This window comes from Chamaea fasciata, unplaced genomic scaffold (genome assembly GCF_029207755.1).
Source record: "Chamaea fasciata isolate MVZ Bird 193981 ecotype frontalis unplaced genomic scaffold, bChaFas1.0.hap1 SCAF_742, whole genome shotgun sequence".
NCBI classification, from domain to species: Eukaryota; Metazoa; Chordata; class Aves; order Passeriformes; family Sylviidae; genus Chamaea; species Chamaea fasciata.
In genome coordinates, this window is record NW_027094827.1 from 20,699 (window position 1) to 40,144 (window position 19,446).

General features: G+C 66.9%; 2 protein-coding genes across 2 annotated transcripts; both read right to left on the reverse strand.

Moving 5' to 3' along the window:
• Positions 1 to 2,595: 2,595 nt before the first annotated feature.
• Positions 2,596 to 8,364, reverse strand: LOC136305883 (red-sensitive opsin). Its single transcript, XM_066209202.1, has 6 exons — positions 8,229 to 8,364; positions 6,994 to 7,290; positions 6,053 to 6,221; positions 4,728 to 4,893; positions 3,921 to 4,160; positions 2,596 to 2,866 (listed from the first exon to the last, which is right to left on the reverse strand). The coding sequence occupies exons 1-6, from the start codon at positions 8,338 to 8,340 to the stop codon at positions 2,753 to 2,755; spliced, it is 1,098 nt and encodes a 365-aa protein (XP_066065299.1). The 5' UTR covers positions 8,341 to 8,364; the 3' UTR covers positions 2,596 to 2,752.
• A 4,564-nt stretch (positions 8,365 to 12,928) lies between these two features.
• On the reverse strand, positions 12,929 to 17,931 carry LOC136305881 (blue-sensitive opsin). The gene is made up of 5 exons (XM_066209198.1): positions 17,547 to 17,931; positions 16,023 to 16,191; positions 15,138 to 15,303; positions 13,619 to 13,858; positions 12,929 to 13,057 (listed from the first exon to the last, which is right to left on the reverse strand). The coding sequence occupies exons 1-5, from the start codon at positions 17,929 to 17,931 to the stop codon at positions 12,929 to 12,931; spliced, it is 1,089 nt and encodes a 362-aa protein (XP_066065295.1).
• Between the last annotated feature and the right edge of the window lie 1,515 nt (positions 17,932 to 19,446).

Consider the following 19,446-nt stretch of genomic DNA (forward strand, 5'->3'; position numbering starts at 1 on the left):
CCTTGTCACACCTGGTCACAGCTGTCCCCACCGCCCCTGCCCACCCCTGTCCCGCCCCCCTTGCCCCCCTCGGGCTCACACCTGCACAGGTGTCCCCCCCTCGCTCTCACCCCCCTCCCCACGCACGCGCCCGTCCCCTCCAACCCCCCCAACCCCCCCTTTCCCCCTCCCCCCGCATCCTCCCCCCTCCCCCCTCCCGCAGCCCCGCGCGCTGCCCCCTCCCCCCGCCCCTCCCCCGCTCCCCCCGAGCCCCCCCCCGAGCTCGGGGCCCCCCCCGGGAGCCCCGGGAGCCCCCCCGGCCCCGCGGCCCCCCCCGGTACCGGTCCCGGCCCATCGGTCCCGGCGCTGCGGCGCTGCCGGAGGCGCTGCGGGCCGGGGGCGGGGCCTGAACGGGGGTGGGGCCGGGGATGGAGGCCACGCCCACGGGGTGGGACCCCCCCCAAACCCCCCCTCCCCTCGATGTCGCTGGTGGAGACCACAGGGGGTTGTCACCGCCTCTTTGTCACCTCCTCTGTGCCGCCTCCTGCGTGTCCCCTCCCCCGTGTCACCCCCTTTGTGTCCCCCCCTTGTCCCCTCCCCCGTGTCCCCCCCCTTGTTACCCTCCCTGTCACCCCCCGTGTCCCCCTGGTGTCCTCCCGTGTCCCCTCCCCTGTGTTCCCCCTGGCCCCTCCCCGCTGTCCCCCTCACCGTGTCACCTCGGTGTCCCTGGAGGGCCAGGCCACCCACCCGGGGGGACACAGGGGTCAGGGAGGACACGGGGACACGAGGGATGGGGGGCACGGGGACATGGGGACACAGGGATGGGGGGCACGGGGACATGGGGACACAGGGATGGGGGACACGAGGGACAGAGGGTGTGGGGACACCGGGGACAGTGTCACCTCCGGGGAAACCCCCCTGTCCCTATCCCTGTCGCTTTCCTGTCACCACTCCTGTCCCAGCCCTGTCCCCATCCCATTCCTGTCCTATTCCCTGTCCTGTCCCTGTCCCCGTCCCTGTCCACTCCTTGTCCCTGTCCTTGTCCCAGTCCCGTCCCCATCCGAGCCCTGTCCCCGTCCTGTCTCTGTCCTATCCCCATCCCTGTCCTGTCCTTGTCCCTATCCTTGTCCCCATCCCTGTCCCCATCTCTGTCCACTCCTTGTCCCCATCCTTGTCCCTGTCCCCGTCCCAGCCCTGTCCCCATCCCGTCTCTGTCCCTGTCCCAGTCCCTTTCTCATCCCTGTCCCATCCTTGTCCCCATTCCTGTCTCTGTCCCCATCCCTGTCCCGTCCCTGTCCCCCGTCCCCCGTCCCCCCCCCTTATCCCTGTCCCCATCCTGCCCCAGCTCTGTCCCATCCCTGTTCCATCTTTGTCCTCAATCCCGTCCCGGTCCCTTCCATGTCTCCATCCCCATCCCTGTCTCCATCCCTGTCCTGTCCCTGTCCTGTCTCTGTCCCTGTCCCCATCCCCGTCCCTGTCCCCATCCCTGTCCTGTCCCTGTCCCGTCCCTGTTCCATCCCTGTCCCCATCCTTGTCCCCATCCCCGTCCCCCCCTCCACGTGCCTTTTCCTCTGGCCCCGCCCCTTTCCCGCCCCTTCCCCGCCAATCACAGCACGGCGCGCGCCCCTCCCGCCCTTTTTCACCAATCAGAGCGCACGGGAGGAGGCGTGGCCAGGGCCGATGACATCACCCGCATTCAAATCACGCCTCTTTCGCCCCACCCCTGCTCCTGATTGGCCGCTTGGGGCAGCGGAGATTGACATCTCTATTGACCAATAGCAGAGCCGCGCGCAGCGGGAGCGCTTCCCATTGGCTGCGAGCTCGCGGGGGCGGGGATGTCGCTCCCCGGGGTCCGGGGGGAATTTGGGGGGACACGGGGGGGGGGGGGCGGTGACAGCCCCAGGGGCTGACGGGAACGGGGGGGTGACTCGCCCCAAAGGCTGATGGGAAGGTTGGGGACCCCCCCGGAGGGTCACTGAGGGGGGGGGGTGATGCGACCCCCAAAGGCGATGGGACATTAGGGACCCCCCGGCTGGGGGGGACACTGTGGACCTCCAGAGCCATGGGGACACTGGGGACAACCTTGACTGGGACATTGGGGGCGCCCCTGGGGGGGTGTGACCCTCCCAGAGCCATTGGGACATTGGCGACCCCTCCAGGTGGGGACATTTGGGACCCCTGGAGTCGTTGGGGACCCCCGAGGAGGGGACACTGGGGACACCCAAGGAGGGGGCACTGAGGACCCCAAGAGCCACTGGGGACATTGGGAACACCCAGGGAGGGGACACTGGGGACCCCAGAACCGTTGGAAACCCCCGAGGGGGAGACATCGGCGACACCGAGCGCCCTGGGGACATCGGGACAGCGCTGGGAGCAGACGCTGAGGACCCCCAGCGCCCTGGGGACATTGGGGACACCCAAAGAGGGGACACCGAGGACCCCCAGCCCCCTGGGGACACCCGAGGAGGGGACACCGAGGACCCCCAGCGCCCTGGGGACATTGGGGACACCCAAAGAGGGGACACCGAGGACCCCCAGCCCCCTGGGGACACCCGAGGAGGGGACACCGAGGACCCCCCAGCGCCCTGGGGGCATTGGGGACACCCAAAGAGGGGACACCGAGGACCCCCAGCCCCCTGGGGACACCCGAGGAGGGGACACCGAGGACCCCCCAGCACCCTGGGGACACCGGGGACGGCGGCGGGAGGTGACAGCGGGCGGACACGTGTCCGGGAGGTACAAAGCTTTATTGGGGAGGGGGCGGCGGGGGTCCCTAGGCGGGGGACACGGAGGAGTTGGACACGGAGGAGACCTCGGTGCGCGAGGTGGACACCTCGGAGCCGTCGTCCACCTTCTTGCCGAAGAGCTGCAGGATGCAGTTCCGGAACTGCGGGGACACCGGGGACAGACAGGGGACACCGGGGACAGACACGGACAGACAGACAGGGACAGGGGACACGGGACAGACAGGGGACACCGGGGACAGACAGGGGACACCGGGGACAGACACGGACAGACAGACAGGGACAGGGGACACGGGACAGACAGACAGGGAGAGGGGAGAGACAGGGGACAGGGGACACGGGACAGACAGGGGACACCGGGGACAGGCAGGGGACAGGGGGACAGGAGGGGTACGGGGGACAAGGGATACACAAGGGACAGGGGACACGCATGGGACAGGAACAGGGGCGTAGGGGACACAGGGACAGGGGACACACGGGGGACAGGGTCAGGACACACAGGACACACGGGGGACACGGGGGGGACACAGGGGGGACACAGGGGCGGGGACAAGGGACAGGGGACACCAGGTCAGCCCGGGGCCCCGACATCGGGGGTCCCGTGCAGGTGACAATGTGTGCGGTTGGTGTGTGACATCGGGGGGGACAGGTGGAGCTGGGGTGGCAGCTGCTCCGTGTCCCCTGTCCCTGCTCTGTGTCCCACAGAGGCCTGTCCTGGGTGTCTCCAGGTGTACCCAGGTGTGTCCCAGGTATCCCAGGTGCCCAGAGCCCACCTGTCTGTTCCTGAAGACTTAGGTGATGGGGTTGTAGATGGTGGCCCTGTCCCATACCCCATACCCTGAGCTGTACCCAGGTGTACCCAGGTGTATGCAGGTGAGGTCAGGTGTGTCCCAGGTGCGTCCCTCACCTGTCTGTTCATGAAGACGTAGATGATGGGGTTGTAGATGGTGACCCTGTCCTATATCCCATGCCCTGGCTGTGTCCCCATAACCTGACCTGCACCCAGCTGTACCCAGGTGTGCTGAAGTATATCCCAGGTATCTCAGGTGCCCAGAGCCCACCTGTCTGTTCATGAAGACGTAGACGATGGGGTTGTAGATGGTGGCCTGTCCCATACCCCACATCCCATATCCCACATCCCCATGCCCTGAGCTGCACCCAGGTGCGTCCCAGGTATCTCAGGTGTGCCCCAGGTACCTGTCTGTTCATGAAGACGTAGATGATGGGGTTGTAGATGGTGGCGCTCTTGGCGAAGAAGGCGGGCAGGGCGGCGGTGAGCGGGTGGAAGGCGTAGCCGGGGTTGGCGGCGGCGAAGCAGGCGAACACGGTGTAGGGCCCCCAGCAGAAGCAGTAGGCCAGGATCATCACCACCACCATGCGGGACACCTCTTTCTCCGCCTTCTGCGTCGACTCCGACTCCTTCTGCTGGGCTGCCACCTGCGGGGAGGGGATTCGGGGGGTTAGGGGGGGTCCTGGGGGGGCCCCGGGGGGTTTGGAGGGGTTTTGGGGGGGTCTAGTTTGAGGGGTTTATAGGGGCTCTATGGGGTGACTCCTTCTGCTGGGCTGCCACCTGCGGGGAGGGGGATTTGGGGGGTCAGGGGGGTCGCAGGGGGGGGTTTTGGGAGGTCCAGGGGGGGTTTTGGGGGGGTTTAGTTGGAGGGGTTTATAGGGGGTGTAAGGGGTGACTCCTGCTCCGCCACCACCTGCGGGGAGGGGGATTCGGGGGGTCGGGGGGGTCCGGGGGGGGGGTTTATAGGGGGAAATGTGGATCCAGGGTGGGTTTTTGGGGTCGGGTTTTTTTTTTTTCCCCAGGTTTTTTTACTTTTGTTTGGGTTGGTTTTTTCTTTTTTCCCCCGGAGTTTTTTGGAGTCAGAATCTTTCCCGCGGGTTTTCTTTTGTTTGCTTGTTTGGGATTTTTTTTTTTTTTTTTCCCCGGGGTTGGTTTTTTTTTTTTCGGGGTGGGGATTTTTTCGGGAGGGAGAGGGGGGGGGGGTCTCTCCTCACCGCGCGGATGGCCAGCCACACTTGCAGGTAGCAGAAGATGATGACGGCCAGCGGGAAGAAGCAGCAGGTGACCATCAGCACCACCATGTAGGACTGCACCCCCGGGTCCGTGCTGCCGCTGAACACGTCCGGCCCGCACGAGGTCTTCAGCCCGTGGGGCCAGTACCTGCCCGGGGGGACACCGGGGCTCAGGGGGGACAAAAGGGACACCCCCAAAACCCCTCCGGGTCCTGGGGACACCTGGGGACCTCGGGGCGTCACCCCCAAACCCACTCTGGGGACCCTCGTGTCACCTCTGTGACACCCTGGGGACACTCGTGTCACCCTAAACACCCTCTGGGGACACTCGTGTCACCTCTGTGACACCCTGGGGACCCTCGTGCCACCTCTGTGACACCCTGGGGACACTCGTGCCACCCTAAACACCCTCTGGGGACACTCTGTGGCACCCTGGGGACACTCGTGTCACCCTAAACACCCTCTGGGGACCCTTGTGTCACCTCTGTGACACCCTGGGGACCCTTGTGCCACCCCTGTGACACCCTGGGGACACTCGTGCCACCTCTGTGACACCCTGGGGACACTCGTGTCACCCTAAACACCCTCTGGGGACACTCTGTGGCACCCTGGGGACACTCGTGTCACCCTAAACACCCTCTGGGGACCCTTGTGTCACCTCTGTGACACCCTGGGGACCCTTGTGCCACCCCTGTGACACCCTGGGGACACTCGTGTCACCTCTGTGACACCCTGGGGACACTCGTGTCACCCTAAACACCCTCTGGGGACACTCTGTGGCACCCTGGGGACACTCGTGTCACCCTAAACACCCTCTGGGGACACTCGTGCCACCTCTGTGACACCCTGGGGACACTCGTGTCACCCTAAACACCCTCTGGGGACCCTTGTGTCACCTCTGTGACACCCTGGGGACCCTTGTGCCACCCCTGTGACACCCTGGGGACACTCGTGCCGCCTCTGTGACACCCTGGGGACACTCGTGTCACCCTAAACACCCTCTGGGGACACTCTGTGGCACCCTGGGGACACTCGTGTCACCCTAAACACCCTCTGGGGACCCTCGTGCCACCTCTGTGACACCCTGGGGACACTCGTGTCACCCTAAACACCCTCTGGGGACCCTCGTGGCACCCCGGGGCCCCTCCCCACCCGCTCCGGCCGAGGATGAGGGGCGCGGTCCAGAGGCGGGACCAGATCCCGGATAGGAGGACCCCGGCCCAGAGCCCTCCCCACACTTTGGGGACACCCGTGTCACCTCTGTGACACCCCCAGACCCCTGCCCAGAGCCCCGGGCCCCTCCGCACCTGCTCCAGCCGAAGATGGGGGGCGCGGTCCAGGCGCAGGACCAGATCCAGGAGAAGAGGACCCCGGCCACCGCCAGCTTCCCGTCGAACTTGATGTTGCCGAAGGGTTTGCACACCACGAACCAGCGCTCCCAGGAGATGATGGCCAGGGACCACAGCGCCGTGATGCCTGCGGGGGGGTTCGGGCTGGTTATGGGGCTGCCCCATAGCGCCCGGACCCATAGGGCCCCATAGAGCACGGCCCCATAGAGCTCAAACCCGTAGAACCCCATAGAACACGGCCCTATAGCGCCTGGACCCATAGAGAGTTCCTGACCCACATCTCTGACCCGTATCCCTGACCCACATTTGTGACCCGCATCTGTGACCCACATCCCGCCCCACATCCCACACTCCATATCTCTGTCCCCAAACTGACCACAGGCACTGACCATGTCCCCACACCCCACACCCCGACCCCCAGACTGACCACAGCCCAACCCCCAGACTGACCACAGCCCGACCCCCAGACTGACCACAGACTGACCACAGACTGACCACAGCCCGACCCCCAGACTGACCACAGACTGACCACACCCTGCCCCCCAGACTGACCACTGGCACTGACCACGTCCCCACATCCCACATCCTGCCCCCCAGACTGACCACACCCTGCCCCCCAGACTGACCACTGACACTGACCACGTCCCCACATCCCACATCCTGCCCCCCAGACTGACCACAGACTGACCCCCAGACTGACCACAGCCCCTGCCCATATCCCCACACTCCACACCCTGCCCCCCAGACTGACCACTGACACTGACCACGTCCCCACATCCCACATCCTGCCCCCCAGACTGACCACACCCTGCCCCCCAGACTGACCACTGACACTGACCACGTCCCCACACCCCACACCCTGCCCCCCAGACTGACCACACCCTGCCCCCCAGACTGACCGCAGGCGCTGACGGTGTAGCCCTCGATGACGCACATGGGGTGGCCGAGGATGAAGTAGCCGAAGATCTGGTTGACCACGCTGATGGTGCTGGCGATGACCGTCTCGCCCAGGTCGGCCACGGCCAGGTTGACCAGGATCCAGTTCAGGGGGTGCCGCAGCTTCTTGAACTTGGCCGTGGCCACCAGCACCAGCCCGTTGGTGAACACCGAGGCGATCACCACGAAGATCATCCACAGCGACGTCAGGTTGTACACCCAGCGCGGGGCGATGTGGTAGTTGGGGCCCTCGAAGGGACCTGAGGGACGGTAGGAGGTGTCCCCAGGTGACCCTCGTGTCACCTTGTGTCCCCTGGTGTCAGCCCGTGTCCCCTCGCGGTGGCAGCGGTGATGGTGGTTGGTTGTTGACCGTAAAACGACCCCAAAACTCGCCCGAAACTCCCTCAAAGCCATCCTCTCGTGTCCCTCCGTGTCCCCTTGTGTCCCCTCATGTCCCCTCCATGTCCCCCCACGTCTTCGCTGCGTCACTGCCATCGATCCCGGTTGGCGCAGGTTCATCGTTGACCCCAGAACTCCCCCAAAAAACTCTCCCAAAAATGCTTCCCCTGTATCCCCTCATGTCCCCCCGTGTTCCCTTGTGTCCCCCCATGTCCCTTCACGCCTTTTGGTGACCCCGATGTCCCTTCGCGCCCCTTTTTGTCCCCCCATGTCCCTCCACGTCTTCGCCGCCCGTCGCTGCCGTTGATGTCCGTTGGCCCCAAAACTCCCCCAAACTGCCCCAAAACTCCCCCAAGCTCCGTCCCCCCGTGTCCCCCCATGTCCCTCAGTGCCCCCCCAGTGTCCCCTGATGTCCTTCTGTGTCCCTTCATGCCTCCCTGGTGTCCCCTGATGTCCCTTCATGTCCCCAATATCTCCACCCCACACGTTGCTACCGTTGGCGAAGCTCGATCGTTGACCCCAAAACTCCCCCAAAACGCCCCAAAACTCCCCCAAACCCCCTCCCCCCATGTCCCCAAGTGCCCCCCCCCCAGTGTCCCCTGATGTCCTTCTGTGTCCCATCATGCCTCTGTGTGTCCCCTGATGTCCCCAACATCTTCACCGCGCACGTCGCGACCGTCGGCGAAGCTCGATCGTTGACCCCAAAACTTCGCAAACCGCCCCCAAAACGCCCCCAGACCCCCTCCCCCGTTGTCCCCGCGGTGTCCCCGCGGTGTCCCCGCCTGTCCCCGCCGCTCACCGCGCGTGTTGTTGCTGTTGGTGTAGGTGAAGATGCTGTCGCGCGTGGTGTCGTCGTCGTCGTGGCGCCGGCGCGCGGCGAAAACCGCCCCGTCCCAAACGCCCGTCGCCATCGTCCCCCGAGTGCCACCAGCGCCACTGCCCCGGCCGCCCGCGCCCCCCTGCTCTTATACCCCCCCCCACCCCCGGATTAGCCCGGACCCCCCCAAAATCCCTTAATTGGGGCCGCGCGGATCCGGGGGGGCGCGGCCCGGCCTCACCTGAGCAGCCGGGGTGAGCTGATGGGATTGACGCCAGCGCTAATCCCCCGCTGTTTCCTGGGCTGGGCCCCCCCCCCTCCCAACTGGGCCCCCCCCCCCCGGGACCCCCGAGAGCCGAACGGGACCCCCGGGATTGAAATCGGCGCCCCCAGAAACCCCCGGGACCCCCAAAGCCCCCAGCGTGAATCACACGCAGCTCCGACGTTTCCCGGATAATTTCCAACCCCCGGGGTCCAAATTGGCCCCCCCAGGATTCAAATTGCCCCCCCCCCCCCCGGGATTGAAATTTGCCCCCCCGGGACCCCCGAGAGCCGAACGGGACCCCCGGGATTGAAATCGGCGCCTCCAGAAACCCCCGGGACCCCCCCCCCCGAACCCCAGCGGGAATTTCCCACCCCCAGTTCCCGACTGGGCCCCCTCGGGATCCAAACTGGGAGCCCCGGGACCCACAAGTGTGGGGCTGAGCCCCCCAGGGGTGTGACACGGCCAGACGCTGCCCCATAGCGGGGTCCTGTCCCACTTCTGCCCCATAGCGGGGTCCTGTCCCGGTTCTGCCCCATAGCGGGGTCCTGACCTCCCTTCTTGACCCACATTGGGGTTCTGATTCCCCTCCTGCCCCATAGCGGGGTCCTCACCCCCTTCTGCCCCATAGCGGGGTCCTGACCCCTTCCTGTCCCATAGCGAGGTGTCGATTGTCCCTCCTGCCCCACATCAGGGGGGGTCCCAGCACACCCCGCCCCACATCAGAGTCCCGGACCCCTCCTGACCCACATCAGAGCTCTGACCCACATCGGGGGGTCCTGACCCACATTGAGGGGTCCTGGAGCCCCCCCCCCCGCCCCATATCTGGGTCCCGGCCCCCTTCCTGACCCACACTGGGGTCCTGACCCCCCGTCCCGCCCTATAGCGGAGGGTTCTGACCCCCTCCTGACCCACTTCGGGTGATTCTGACCCACATCGAGATCCTGCCCCACACTGCGGGGTCCTGCCCCATATTGAGGGCTCGGGGCCATGTCCTGACCCACATTGGGGTCCTGACCCCCCTCCCGCCCCATAGCGGGGTTCTGACCCCCTCCTGACCCCCACTGGGGGGTCTGCCCCACACCGGGGGGTTCTGCCCCACAGCGGGGGCTCGGGGCCATGTCCTGACCCACATTTGGGGGTGTTGACCCCCCTCCCTCCCCATAGCGAGGTCCTGAACCCCCTCCCTGCCCCACATCGCCCTCCCGCCCCACACGGCGGGGTCCTGCCCCACACCGGGAGCTCGGGGCCCCCTCCTGACCCACATTTTGGGGTGGGCCCCCCCCCCCGGACCCCCGGATCGGGGTCACGGGGCCGCGCGTTACATCACGGGGGGCTCCGGCCCGGGGCCAAGTGGGGCACGGGGGGAGCCCCCCCCCCCCGCCCCCCAAAATAACCACAGCCCTAATTAGCAATTAACCCACTGCGGGAGGGGAGGGGGGCGGATTAACGAGGGGGGGGCTGAAATTGGGGGGTCCTGGGGTGTGTCCCCTCCCCCATTCTGCACCCACGGGGGGGTCCGGGGGGGTCGCGGGGGTTTGGGGGGCTCTTCCCACGGGGGTGGGGGGTCACCCCAGAAGGGCCCCCCAGGCCTGACCTTAATCCCCTCCCCCCACACATGCCGGGGGGGTGGGGCCGGAGCTGCCCCCCCTCCCCCCACCCCTAATCCCGGGATTTTCGGGTCGCCCCGGGGGAGTCCGATTAGGGGGGACACGGAAACTTTAATCCCCCCCCCGGGGAAAAGGGGGCGCGGAGCGGCGCAGACAGAGGAGCTGGGGGGCTCCGGGGGGCTCCGGGGGGTTCTGGGGGGCTCTAGGAGGAATTTTGGGGTTCTGGGGGCTCTCTGGGGGGGGGGGGGTTTGGGGGCAGTTCTGGGGGAGGAGCTGGGGGGCTCCGGGGGTCTCCGGAGGGTTCTGGGGGGCTCCGGAGGGTTCTGGGGGTCTCCGGGGGGTTCTGGGGGTCTCCGGGGGGTTCTGGGGGTCTCCGGGGGTCTCCGGGGGTCTCCGGAGGGTTCCGGGGGTCTCCGGGGGTCTCCGGGGGTCTCCGGGGGGGTTTTGAAGGGTTTGGGAGCCGTTCCGGAGGGGTCTGGGGTGGATCTCAGGGGATGTTGGGGGGGTCTGGAGGGTTCCGGGAGGCTCTGGGAGGGATCGGGGGGGGTCTAGGGAGGGTCTGGGGGTTCTGGGGGATCTCTGGGGGGGGGTTTGGGGGCGTTCTGAGGGAGTTCTGGGGCCGTTCCAGGGGTCCCTGGGGAGGCTTTGGGGGGTCCGGGGGGGTCTCTGGGGGTTTGGGGGGGGGGGGTCCCGTGGGTTCCGGGCTGGAGGGATTGGGTCGGGGGGCTGTCGGGCCCACCCCAAATTGGGGGGCAAAGGGGGCGGGCGATGCCCCCCACCCCCCATCTCTCCCTCCCCCCATGGCGGGGGGCGCCGGTAAGTGCTGGGGGGGCTCCGGGGGGGTGGGGGGGCTCTGTGGGGCCACCGTGGGGCCACCTTTGGGTGCTGTGGGGCTGCTGTGGGTCACTGTGGGGCCACCACGAGCTGCGGTGGGGCCAGCAGCGGGTGCCGTGGGTCGCTGTGGGGCACCCGTGGGTGCCGTGGGGCCACCAAGGGCCACCTTTGGGTGCTGTGGGGCTGCTGTGGGGCCACCATGAGTCGCTGTGGGGCCTCCATGGGCCCTGCGCGTGTCCCGTGGGTGTCCCCTATGGGGTGCCCCCTATGGGGTGTCCCCCGTGGGTGTCCCCTATGGGGTGTCCCCTATGGGGTGCCCCCTATGGGGTGTCCCCCGTGGGTGCCCCCTATGGGGTGCCCCCTATGGGGTGCCCCCTATGGGGTGTCCCCCGTGGGTGTCCCCTGGGTGTCCCCGCGTGTCCCCCCGGGCCGTGCGGCCGGAATTCCGCTAGTTCTGAACTTTTTCCTGGAAAAAAAAAAAGCTCACTACTGGCAGAACTCGGCCGCGCGCCCCACTGCGGGGGCACCTGGGGGGCACCTGGGGGCATTTGGGGGCACTTGGGGGCACTTGGGGGCACTTGGGGGCACCTGGGAGGCACCTGGGGGCATTTGGGGGGCACCTGGGGGGCACCTGGGGGCACTTGGGGGGCACCTGGGGGCATTTGGGGGCACTTGGGGGCACTTGGGTGGCACCTGGGGGCACTTGGGGGCACTTGGGGGGTACCTGGGGGCACTTGGGGGGCACTTGGGGGCATTTGGGGGCACTTGGGGGGCACCTGGGGGGGACTTGGGGGGCTGAGAGCACTTGGGGGGCAACATGGGGGCGTTTGGGGGCACTTGTGGGGTGCTTGTGGGGCACTGGGGGCGCTTGCGGGGCTGGGGGCGGTGCGAGGACACTGGTGGGACTCTTGTGGGGCATTGGGGGGACACTTGTGGGGCTGGGGGCACTGTGGGGGGGAAGTGGGGGCACTGTGAAGATACTTGTGGGGCACTTGTGGGGCATTCGGCGTGGTACCCGTGGGTCTGGGGGCACTTGTGGGGCACTTGTGGGGCATTCAGGGTGGTACTTGTGGGTCTGGGGGGCACTTGTGGGGCACTTGTGGGGCATTCGGCGTGGTACCCGTGGGTCTGGGGGCACTTGTGGGGCGGCCCCAAAGCAGAGGCAGCGGCTGCGTCTCCAGTGTTTAATGCGGGGGGGGGTTATGTACAACGGAGCCGTGGGGCTGCCCCACAGCGGGCACGGGGGGGGGCAGAGCTGCCGTGGGGCTGAGCGCGGTGTGGGGCAGAGCACGATGTGGGGCTGAGCCCGATGTGGGGCTGAGCCAAATGTGGGGCTGAGCCAAATGTGGGGCAGTGCCGCCATGGGGCACAGCCCGATGTGGGGCTGAGCCCGATGTGGGGCTGAGCCCGATGTGGGGCTGAGCCAAATGTGGGGCTGAGCCAAATGTGGGGCAGTGCCGCCATGGGGCACAGCCCGATGTGGGGCAGAGCCCGATGTGGGGCTGAGCCCGATGTGGGGCTGAGCCAAATGTGGGGCTGAGCCAAATGTGGGGCAGTGCCGCCATAGGGCAGAGCCCGATGTAGGGCAGAGCCCGATGTGGGGCAGAGCCAAATGTGGGGCAGTGCCGCCATAGGGCAGAGCCCGATGTGGGGCAGAGCCCGATGTGGGGCAGAGCCAAATGTGGGGCAGTGCCGCCATAGGGCAGAGCCCGATGTGGGGCACAGCCCGATATGGGACACAACCCTCCATGGGGCAGAGCCCGATGTGGGGCAGAGCCCGATGTGGGGCAGAGCCGTGGGGCAGCACTGCCGGGGGCAGAGCCCTCCATAGGGCAGAACGGCGAGGCCGAGCCCCATATAGGGCCGAGCCCGCTGTGGGGCAGCCCCGGCTGGGTCGGGCCCGCTGTGGGGCAGAGCCGTGGGGCAGAGCCGTGGGGCAGCCCCGCCGTGGGGCAGGGCCCGCCGTGGGGCAGCCCCTACGCCGGGGACACCTGGCTGGAGGACACCGAGGACACCTGCGTGGCCTGGGACGAGCCCGACACGTCATCGTCGTCCCCGAAGGGGCTCCGGCCGCAGAACACGAGCTTGAGCATGCAGGAGCGGAACTGCGGGCGGGGGGCGTCAGGTGGGACCCCAGACCCATAGAGAGACCCCAGACCCACGGAGGGACCCCAGACCCACGGAGGGACCCACAGGAACACCCCCAGACCCACAGACAGACCCCCAGACCCAAAGGGGCTCCAGCATTGCAGGAGCGGAACTGCGGGCTGGGGGCGTCAGGTGGGACCCCAGACCCACGGAGGGACCCCAGACCCATAGAGAGACGCCAGACCCACAGAGGGACCCACAGGAACACCTCCATCTCCCCACCATCTCCATGTCCCCGTCACCCCCACTGTCCCCTATTGTCCCCACATCCCCATTGCCCCCATCACCCCCATTGTCCCCACTGTCCCCCATTGTCCCCATTGTCCATGCCACTCCCATTGCCCCCACTGTCCCCGCTGTCCCCACTGTCCCCATTGTCCCCACCACCCCCATTGCCCCCACATCCCTCGCTGTCCCCACTGTCCCCACCACCCCCATTGTCCCCATCGCCCCCATTGCCCCCACATCCCCCACTGTCCCCACTGTCCCCACTGTCCCCATTGTCCCCGCGTCCCCACCTGCTTGTTCATGAAGACGTAGATGACGGGGTTGTAGACGGTGGAGGCCTTGGAGAAGACGGAGGGGATGGAGGCCAGCCCCACGTCGAAGGGGTGTCCCCGGTGTGTCACCACCCAGAGCGCGAAGGCGCAGTAGGGCAGCCAGCACACCAGGAAGCCCAGCACCATCACCACCACCATCTTGGTCACCTCGCGCTCCGCCTTCTGCGTGGTGGCCGACTGCTCCTGCTGCTTGGCCACCTGCGGGGACAGCGGGGACACGGGGGTCAGGCACGGGGGGGACGGATGTGGGGACAGGTGTGGGGACAGGTGTGGGGACAGAGGGGACACGGGGGGGACGGATGTGGGGACAGGTGTGGGGACAGGTATGGGGACAGAGGGGACACAGGGGTCAGGCACGGGGGGGACGGATGTGGGGACAGGTGTGGGGACAGGTATGGGGACAGAGGGGACACGGGGGGTCAGGCACGGAGGGGACGGATGTGGGGACAGGTGTGGGGACAGGTATGGGGACAGAGGGGACACGGGGGGTCAGGCACGGGGGGGACGGATGTGGGGACAGGTGTGGGGACAGGTATGGGGACAGAGGGGACACAGGGGTCAGGCACGGGGGGGACGGATGTGGGGACAGGTGTGGGGACAGGTATGGGGACAGAGGGGACACGGGGGTCAGGCACAGGGGGGACGGATGTGGGGACAGGTGTGGGGACAGGTATGGGGACAGAGGGGACACGGGGGGTCAGGCACAGGGGGGACGGATGTGGGGACAGGTGTGGGGACAGAGGGGACACGGGGGTCAGGCACGGGGGGGACGGATGTGGGGACAGGTGTGGGGACAGGTGTGGGGACAGCGGGGACACGGGGGGTCAGGCACCGGGGGGGTGTTAGATATGGGGACAGATATAGGGACAGATATAGGGGACCGAGAGGGGTCAGGCACCGGGGGAGTGGGGACAGACGTGGGGCATATGGGGTCAGATATGGGGTCAGATGTGGGGTCAGATGTGGGGTCAGATATGGGGTCAGATGTGGGGTCAGATGTGGGGTCAGATGTGGGGTCAGATATGGGGTCAGATATGGGGTCAGATATGGGGACAGACACGGGGGTGTCACACGTTGGGGGTCAGTTACAGGGTCACTCATGGGGTCAGACTGGGGCACTCAACCATGCCGCTGACCCACGGGGCTCTCGGACACGCGGGGACGTCACTGACCCCCAGGGAGGCCTCCCCTCCTGCTTTGGGGTCCCCCCAAGGACCACCCACCCCACGGGACCCCTCCTCCCCTGTGCCCCCCAATAAACCGCGCACCCCAATAAAGCCGTGTACCCCCAATAAACCGTGTGCCCCCAGAGACCCTCGAGACACCCTCTGACCCCGCCGGGACCCCCCAAATCCCCCTCACCGCGCGCAGGGCGAGCACCAGCCGCCCATAGAAAATGAAGACGATCGGGACCCTGCGCTCCCCTGATCCCCCCGACCCCCCAGGACCCCCCCGGGACCCCCCAAATCCCCCTCACCGCGCGCAGGGTGAGCAGCAGCCGCCCGTAGGAGAAGACGATGACGCTCAGGGGGAAGCCGAAGCAGAAGCAGAAGAGGAAAATCACGTAGGACTCGTTGTTCCATTTGTTGTCCGTCGTGTACCAGTCCGGGCCGCACGAGCACTGCAGCCCCTCGGGGATGTACCTGGGGAGGGGGGCGAGGGTCACACCTCTGCGGGACCCCCGAAAACAGCCCGGGACCCCCGAAGCGCCGCCGGGATCAGCAAAATCCCCGGGATCGCCGGGATCCCCAAATCCCCGACAATTCCCGTCATTCCCGACCCCGCGGGGTCTGCAGTCCCCCGGGGATGGGCTGGGGGGGCACCTGCGGGACCCCCGGACCCACCCCGGGACCCCCAATCTGCCCCCGGACTCTTAAAAAACCCTCGGGACCCCCAAAACCCTCCAGGATCCTCAACGCCCGGGACCCCAGACCCCATCTAAGACCCCCCCCGCAACCTCCCTCGAACCCTCAATCCCCCTGGAGCCCCCCAACGCCCCTGCGACCCCTGACCCCCAGGGACCCCTCGATGCCCTCAGGGACCCCCAGATCCCCCCAGAACCCCCAATCTTCCCCAGATCCCCAACTCCAGGGACCCCAAAATCCAAACCTTGGGAACCCCACGACACCCCAGGGACCCCCAGATCCCCTCTGGGACGCCCAGATGCCCTCCAGGACCCCCACATCCCACCCAGGACCTCCAGACCCCCCCTGGAACCCCAAAACTCCCCTTGGACCCCCAATGCAACTGTGACCCCCAACTTCCCCCAGATCCCCAACTCAGGGACCCCCAACTGCCACTGGAACCCCAAACCCCCAGAGACCCTCTGACTCCCCCGGGACCCCCGGGACCCCCCCCAGACCTGCTCCAGCCGAAGAGGGGGGGCACGGAGGCGATGAGGCCGAAGATCCAGGTGATGGCACAGCCCAGCACCGCGTGGCTGCCCCGGAACGTGAAGTTGCCCAGTGGCTTGCAGATGACCAGGAACCGCTCAAAGGCCACCACGGCCAGGGACCACAGGGACACCATGCCTGGGGACAGGGGACATGAGTGACACTCCTGTCACCACGGCCACCACGGCCAGGGACCAGAGGGACACCATGCCTGGGGACAGGGGACACAGGTGACACCCCTGTCATCACCTCCTGTGCCGTCCCCACCATGGCCACCATGGCCAGGGACCACAGGGACACTGCCCGGTGCCAATGTCACGGTACCCACACGTCCCCACTGTCCCTGGTGTCCCCATGCCCCCCCCGTCCTTGTGTCCCCCTGTCCCTCTGCCCGGTGTCCCACCCTTGTCAGGTGCCACCTGCCTGATGTCCCCACAGCCGGCCAGCTGTCCCCCAATGTCCTCAGGCCACAGTGACCTTCTGCCCCACAGCCCACAAGTCCAGTGTCCCCAGAGCCAACGCTCCTTGGCCAACTGTCCCCATACCCAGCACCCCCAGGCCATGGTGACCTTCTTCCCTCTTGTCCCACATCTCCAACGTCCCCAGAACCACCATCTGTGCACCGTGGGGTCCTTCCACCCCAACAATCCCATACCCAGTGTCCCCAACGTCCCCAGACCCAACGCCCCCAGGCCATGGTGACCTTGTGTCCCGTGTCCCACACCCGCAATGTCCCCAGACCCAACGCCCCCAGACCACGGTGACCCTGTGCCCCGTGTCCCACACCCGCTATGTTCCCACTCTCGATGCCCCAAACCCAACGTCCCCAGACCCAACACCCCCAGACCCAATGTCACCAGGTCATGGTGACCTTCTACCCCCCATCCTCCAGGTCCAACATCCCCTGGCCCAATGTCCCCAGACCATGGTGACCTTGAACCCCATGTCCCACACCCCCGATGTCCCCAAACCAAACACCCCCAGACCATGATGACCTTGTACCCCATATCCCATACCCCCAGACCCACCACCCCCAAACCCAATGTCCCCAAACCCTGTGCCCCACGTCCCGCACCCCCAATGTCCCCAGACCCACCACCCCCAAACCCAATGTCCCCAAACCCAATGTCCCCAAACCCTGTGCCCCACATCCCGCACCCCCAATGTCCCCAGAGCCACCATCCCCAAACCCAATGTCCCCAAACCCTGTGCCCCATGTCCCACACCCCCAATGTCCCCAGACCCACCACCCCCAAACCCAATGTCCCCAAACCCTGTGCCCCATGTCCCACACCCCCAATGTCCCCAGACCCACCACCCCCAAACCCAATGTCCCCAAACCCAATGTCCCCAAACCCTGCACCCCACATCCCGCACCCCCAACACCCCCAAACCCACCACCCCCCAGACCATGGCACCCCTGTGCCCCACAATCCCCAAGACCCCCCCAAACCCCAACGCCCCCCCTCCGCCCCGTCCCCGTGACCCCTCACCGCCCAGCGTGGCGGCGAAGCCCTCGATCTTGCAGGCCAGCGGCCCCAGGGCGAAGTACATCTGCGAGAAGCTGTAGAAGGCCGTGGTGGAGCCCACGCACACCACCAGCAGGTTGGCCACCGCCAGGTTGACCAGGATGTAGTTGAGGTGCGAGCGCAGCTTCTTGTACTTGGCCGTGCACACCACGGTCAGCGCGTTGATGGGCACGCCCAGCACGATCAGCAGGAACATGAAGGCCGCCATGGCCTTGAAGATCCCGGGGCTGCCCAGGTGGGTTTGGGGCACCAGGAAAGGGCTCAGCGCCGTCAGGTTGGGGGTGTCCAGGTTCATGGGGATGTAGAAATCCTCGGGGAGCTCGTCACGCATGTCCCGCGACTTCTGCATGGCGGCGGAGGCGGCGGCGGGGGGCACGGCAAATGGGTGGGGGGCGACGGGGAGGAACTTTTATAGGGCGGGGGGCGGATGGGACCCCCCCACCACCACCAGCACCAATAATCGGGGCTCAGGAGGAAAAGCGCGGCTGAGCCCGGCTCATCCGGCGGCCGGCGCTGGCCAAGCCGGGCTTAGGCGCCAGGCAAGCGGCTTTCGGGGGGTCTTAATCGCCCCCGAGCCCTGATTAGCGGGGTTGGGGGGGGATCAGGGGGTATCAGGGCACCCCCCCCACCTTAAAAGGGCTTAATTGGGTGCTGGTGCAATGGGGAGGGGGTGGGGGGCGGTGGTCCTGAAATACCCCCGGGTGCTGGGAGGGGTTGAGGGTTTTTGGGGGGGCTGCGGTCCCGAATTGGAGCCTGGGAGGTCACGGGGATGCCAAATTGGGACCCAAAAGTTGCGTGGGACCCCAAATTGGACCCCAAAAATTCTGCGAGACCCCAGATTGGACCCCCAAAAGCTCCCTGGGACTCCATGTTGGCACCCTAAAAGCTCCCCGGGACTCCAAATTAGACCCCAAAAAGTCCCTGGCGCCACCCCGTGCTACCAACTTGGACTCCAAAAGCTCCTTGAGATCCCAAATTGGACCCCCAAACCTCCCTGGGACCCCATGTTGGACCCCAAAAAGCCCCCTGGGATCCCAGACTGGAGCCCCAAACCTCCCCGGGACCACCCTGCACACCAACATTTTACTGGGACCGTCCTGTGCCCCCAAACCGAACCCCAAAAAAACTTCCTGGGACCCGTAAATTTGAACCCCAAATCTTCCCGACCCCCCTCGCCCACACCCCAAAACTTCTCCCGAGCCCCCTCATAGCCCAAAACACCCCAGACCCTCCCCTTGAACCCCAAAACTCCTCCCGAGCCCCTCTAAAACCTTCCCAGTTCCCCCCCTCTGGGTTCTGGGGTCCCGCTGCCCCCCCCCCAGTGCCACCGCAGGGCTCTGGGGACATCGGGGGAGGGGGACGGGTGACATTTTGGGGGGGTCTCAGGGGATTTTGGGGGGTCCCCGGCTCCACCCCCCGGTGACATTTGAGGGTCCCGGTTGACATTTGGGGGGGTCCTTGTCTCCCCCCGGGGGGGACTACATGTCCCAGGGTCCCTCTGGGGACCCCCCCCAGGTGTCCCCCTAATCCCCCCGAAATGGGGGGGGGGGTCAAGGATGGCCGGGATTAGGGACAATCCCCCCGGAGATGGCCCCGATCCCTGGGGTGGCGGGGGGGCGAGGGGGGGGCGGGACCCCTGAAAAGGGGAGGGGGGGTGGAAAAAGGGGTGGGGGGGGAGACGGGCCCATGGACACCGGGGGGACAGGGGGGTCCGGGGGGTGTAGGGGTGTCCCTTGGGGGGTCCGGGGGGGCTTTGGGGGTGTCCCACATTGGGGAGGGGGTCGGGGGGGGGTTTGGGGCTGTCCCGGGGGGGGTCGGAAGGGGTCGGGGGGGAGGGGGAGGGGGGATTAACGTTCCATCCCCG

Bases quoted from the DNA above. Each gene is read 5' to 3' on its own strand.
- LOC136305883 (XM_066209202.1), bottom strand. From the start codon at position 8,340: ATGGCGACGGGCGTTTGGGACGGGGCGGTTTTCGCCGCGCGCCGGCGC. The intron at 6,222-6,993 runs GTCAGTCTGGGG...ACCCCCCCGCAG, and splicing joins CTACACCGTCAGCGCCTGCG to GCATCACGGCGCTGTGGTCC. The intron at 2,867-3,920 runs GTACCTGGGGCA...GTGTCCCCGCAG, and splicing joins ACGTCTTCATGAACAGACAG to TTCCGGAACTGCATCCTGCA.
- LOC136305881 (XM_066209198.1), bottom strand. From the start codon at position 17,931: ATGCAGAAGTCGCGGGACATGCGTGACGAGCTCCCCGAGGATTTCTAC. The intron at 13,859-15,137 runs GTGAGGGGGATT...CTGTCCCCGCAG, and splicing joins TGCTGCTCACCCTGCGCGCG to GTGGCCAAGCAGCAGGAGCA. The intron at 13,058-13,618 runs GTGGGGACGCGG...CCCCGCCCGCAG, and splicing joins ACGTCTTCATGAACAAGCAG to TTCCGCTCCTGCATGCTCAA.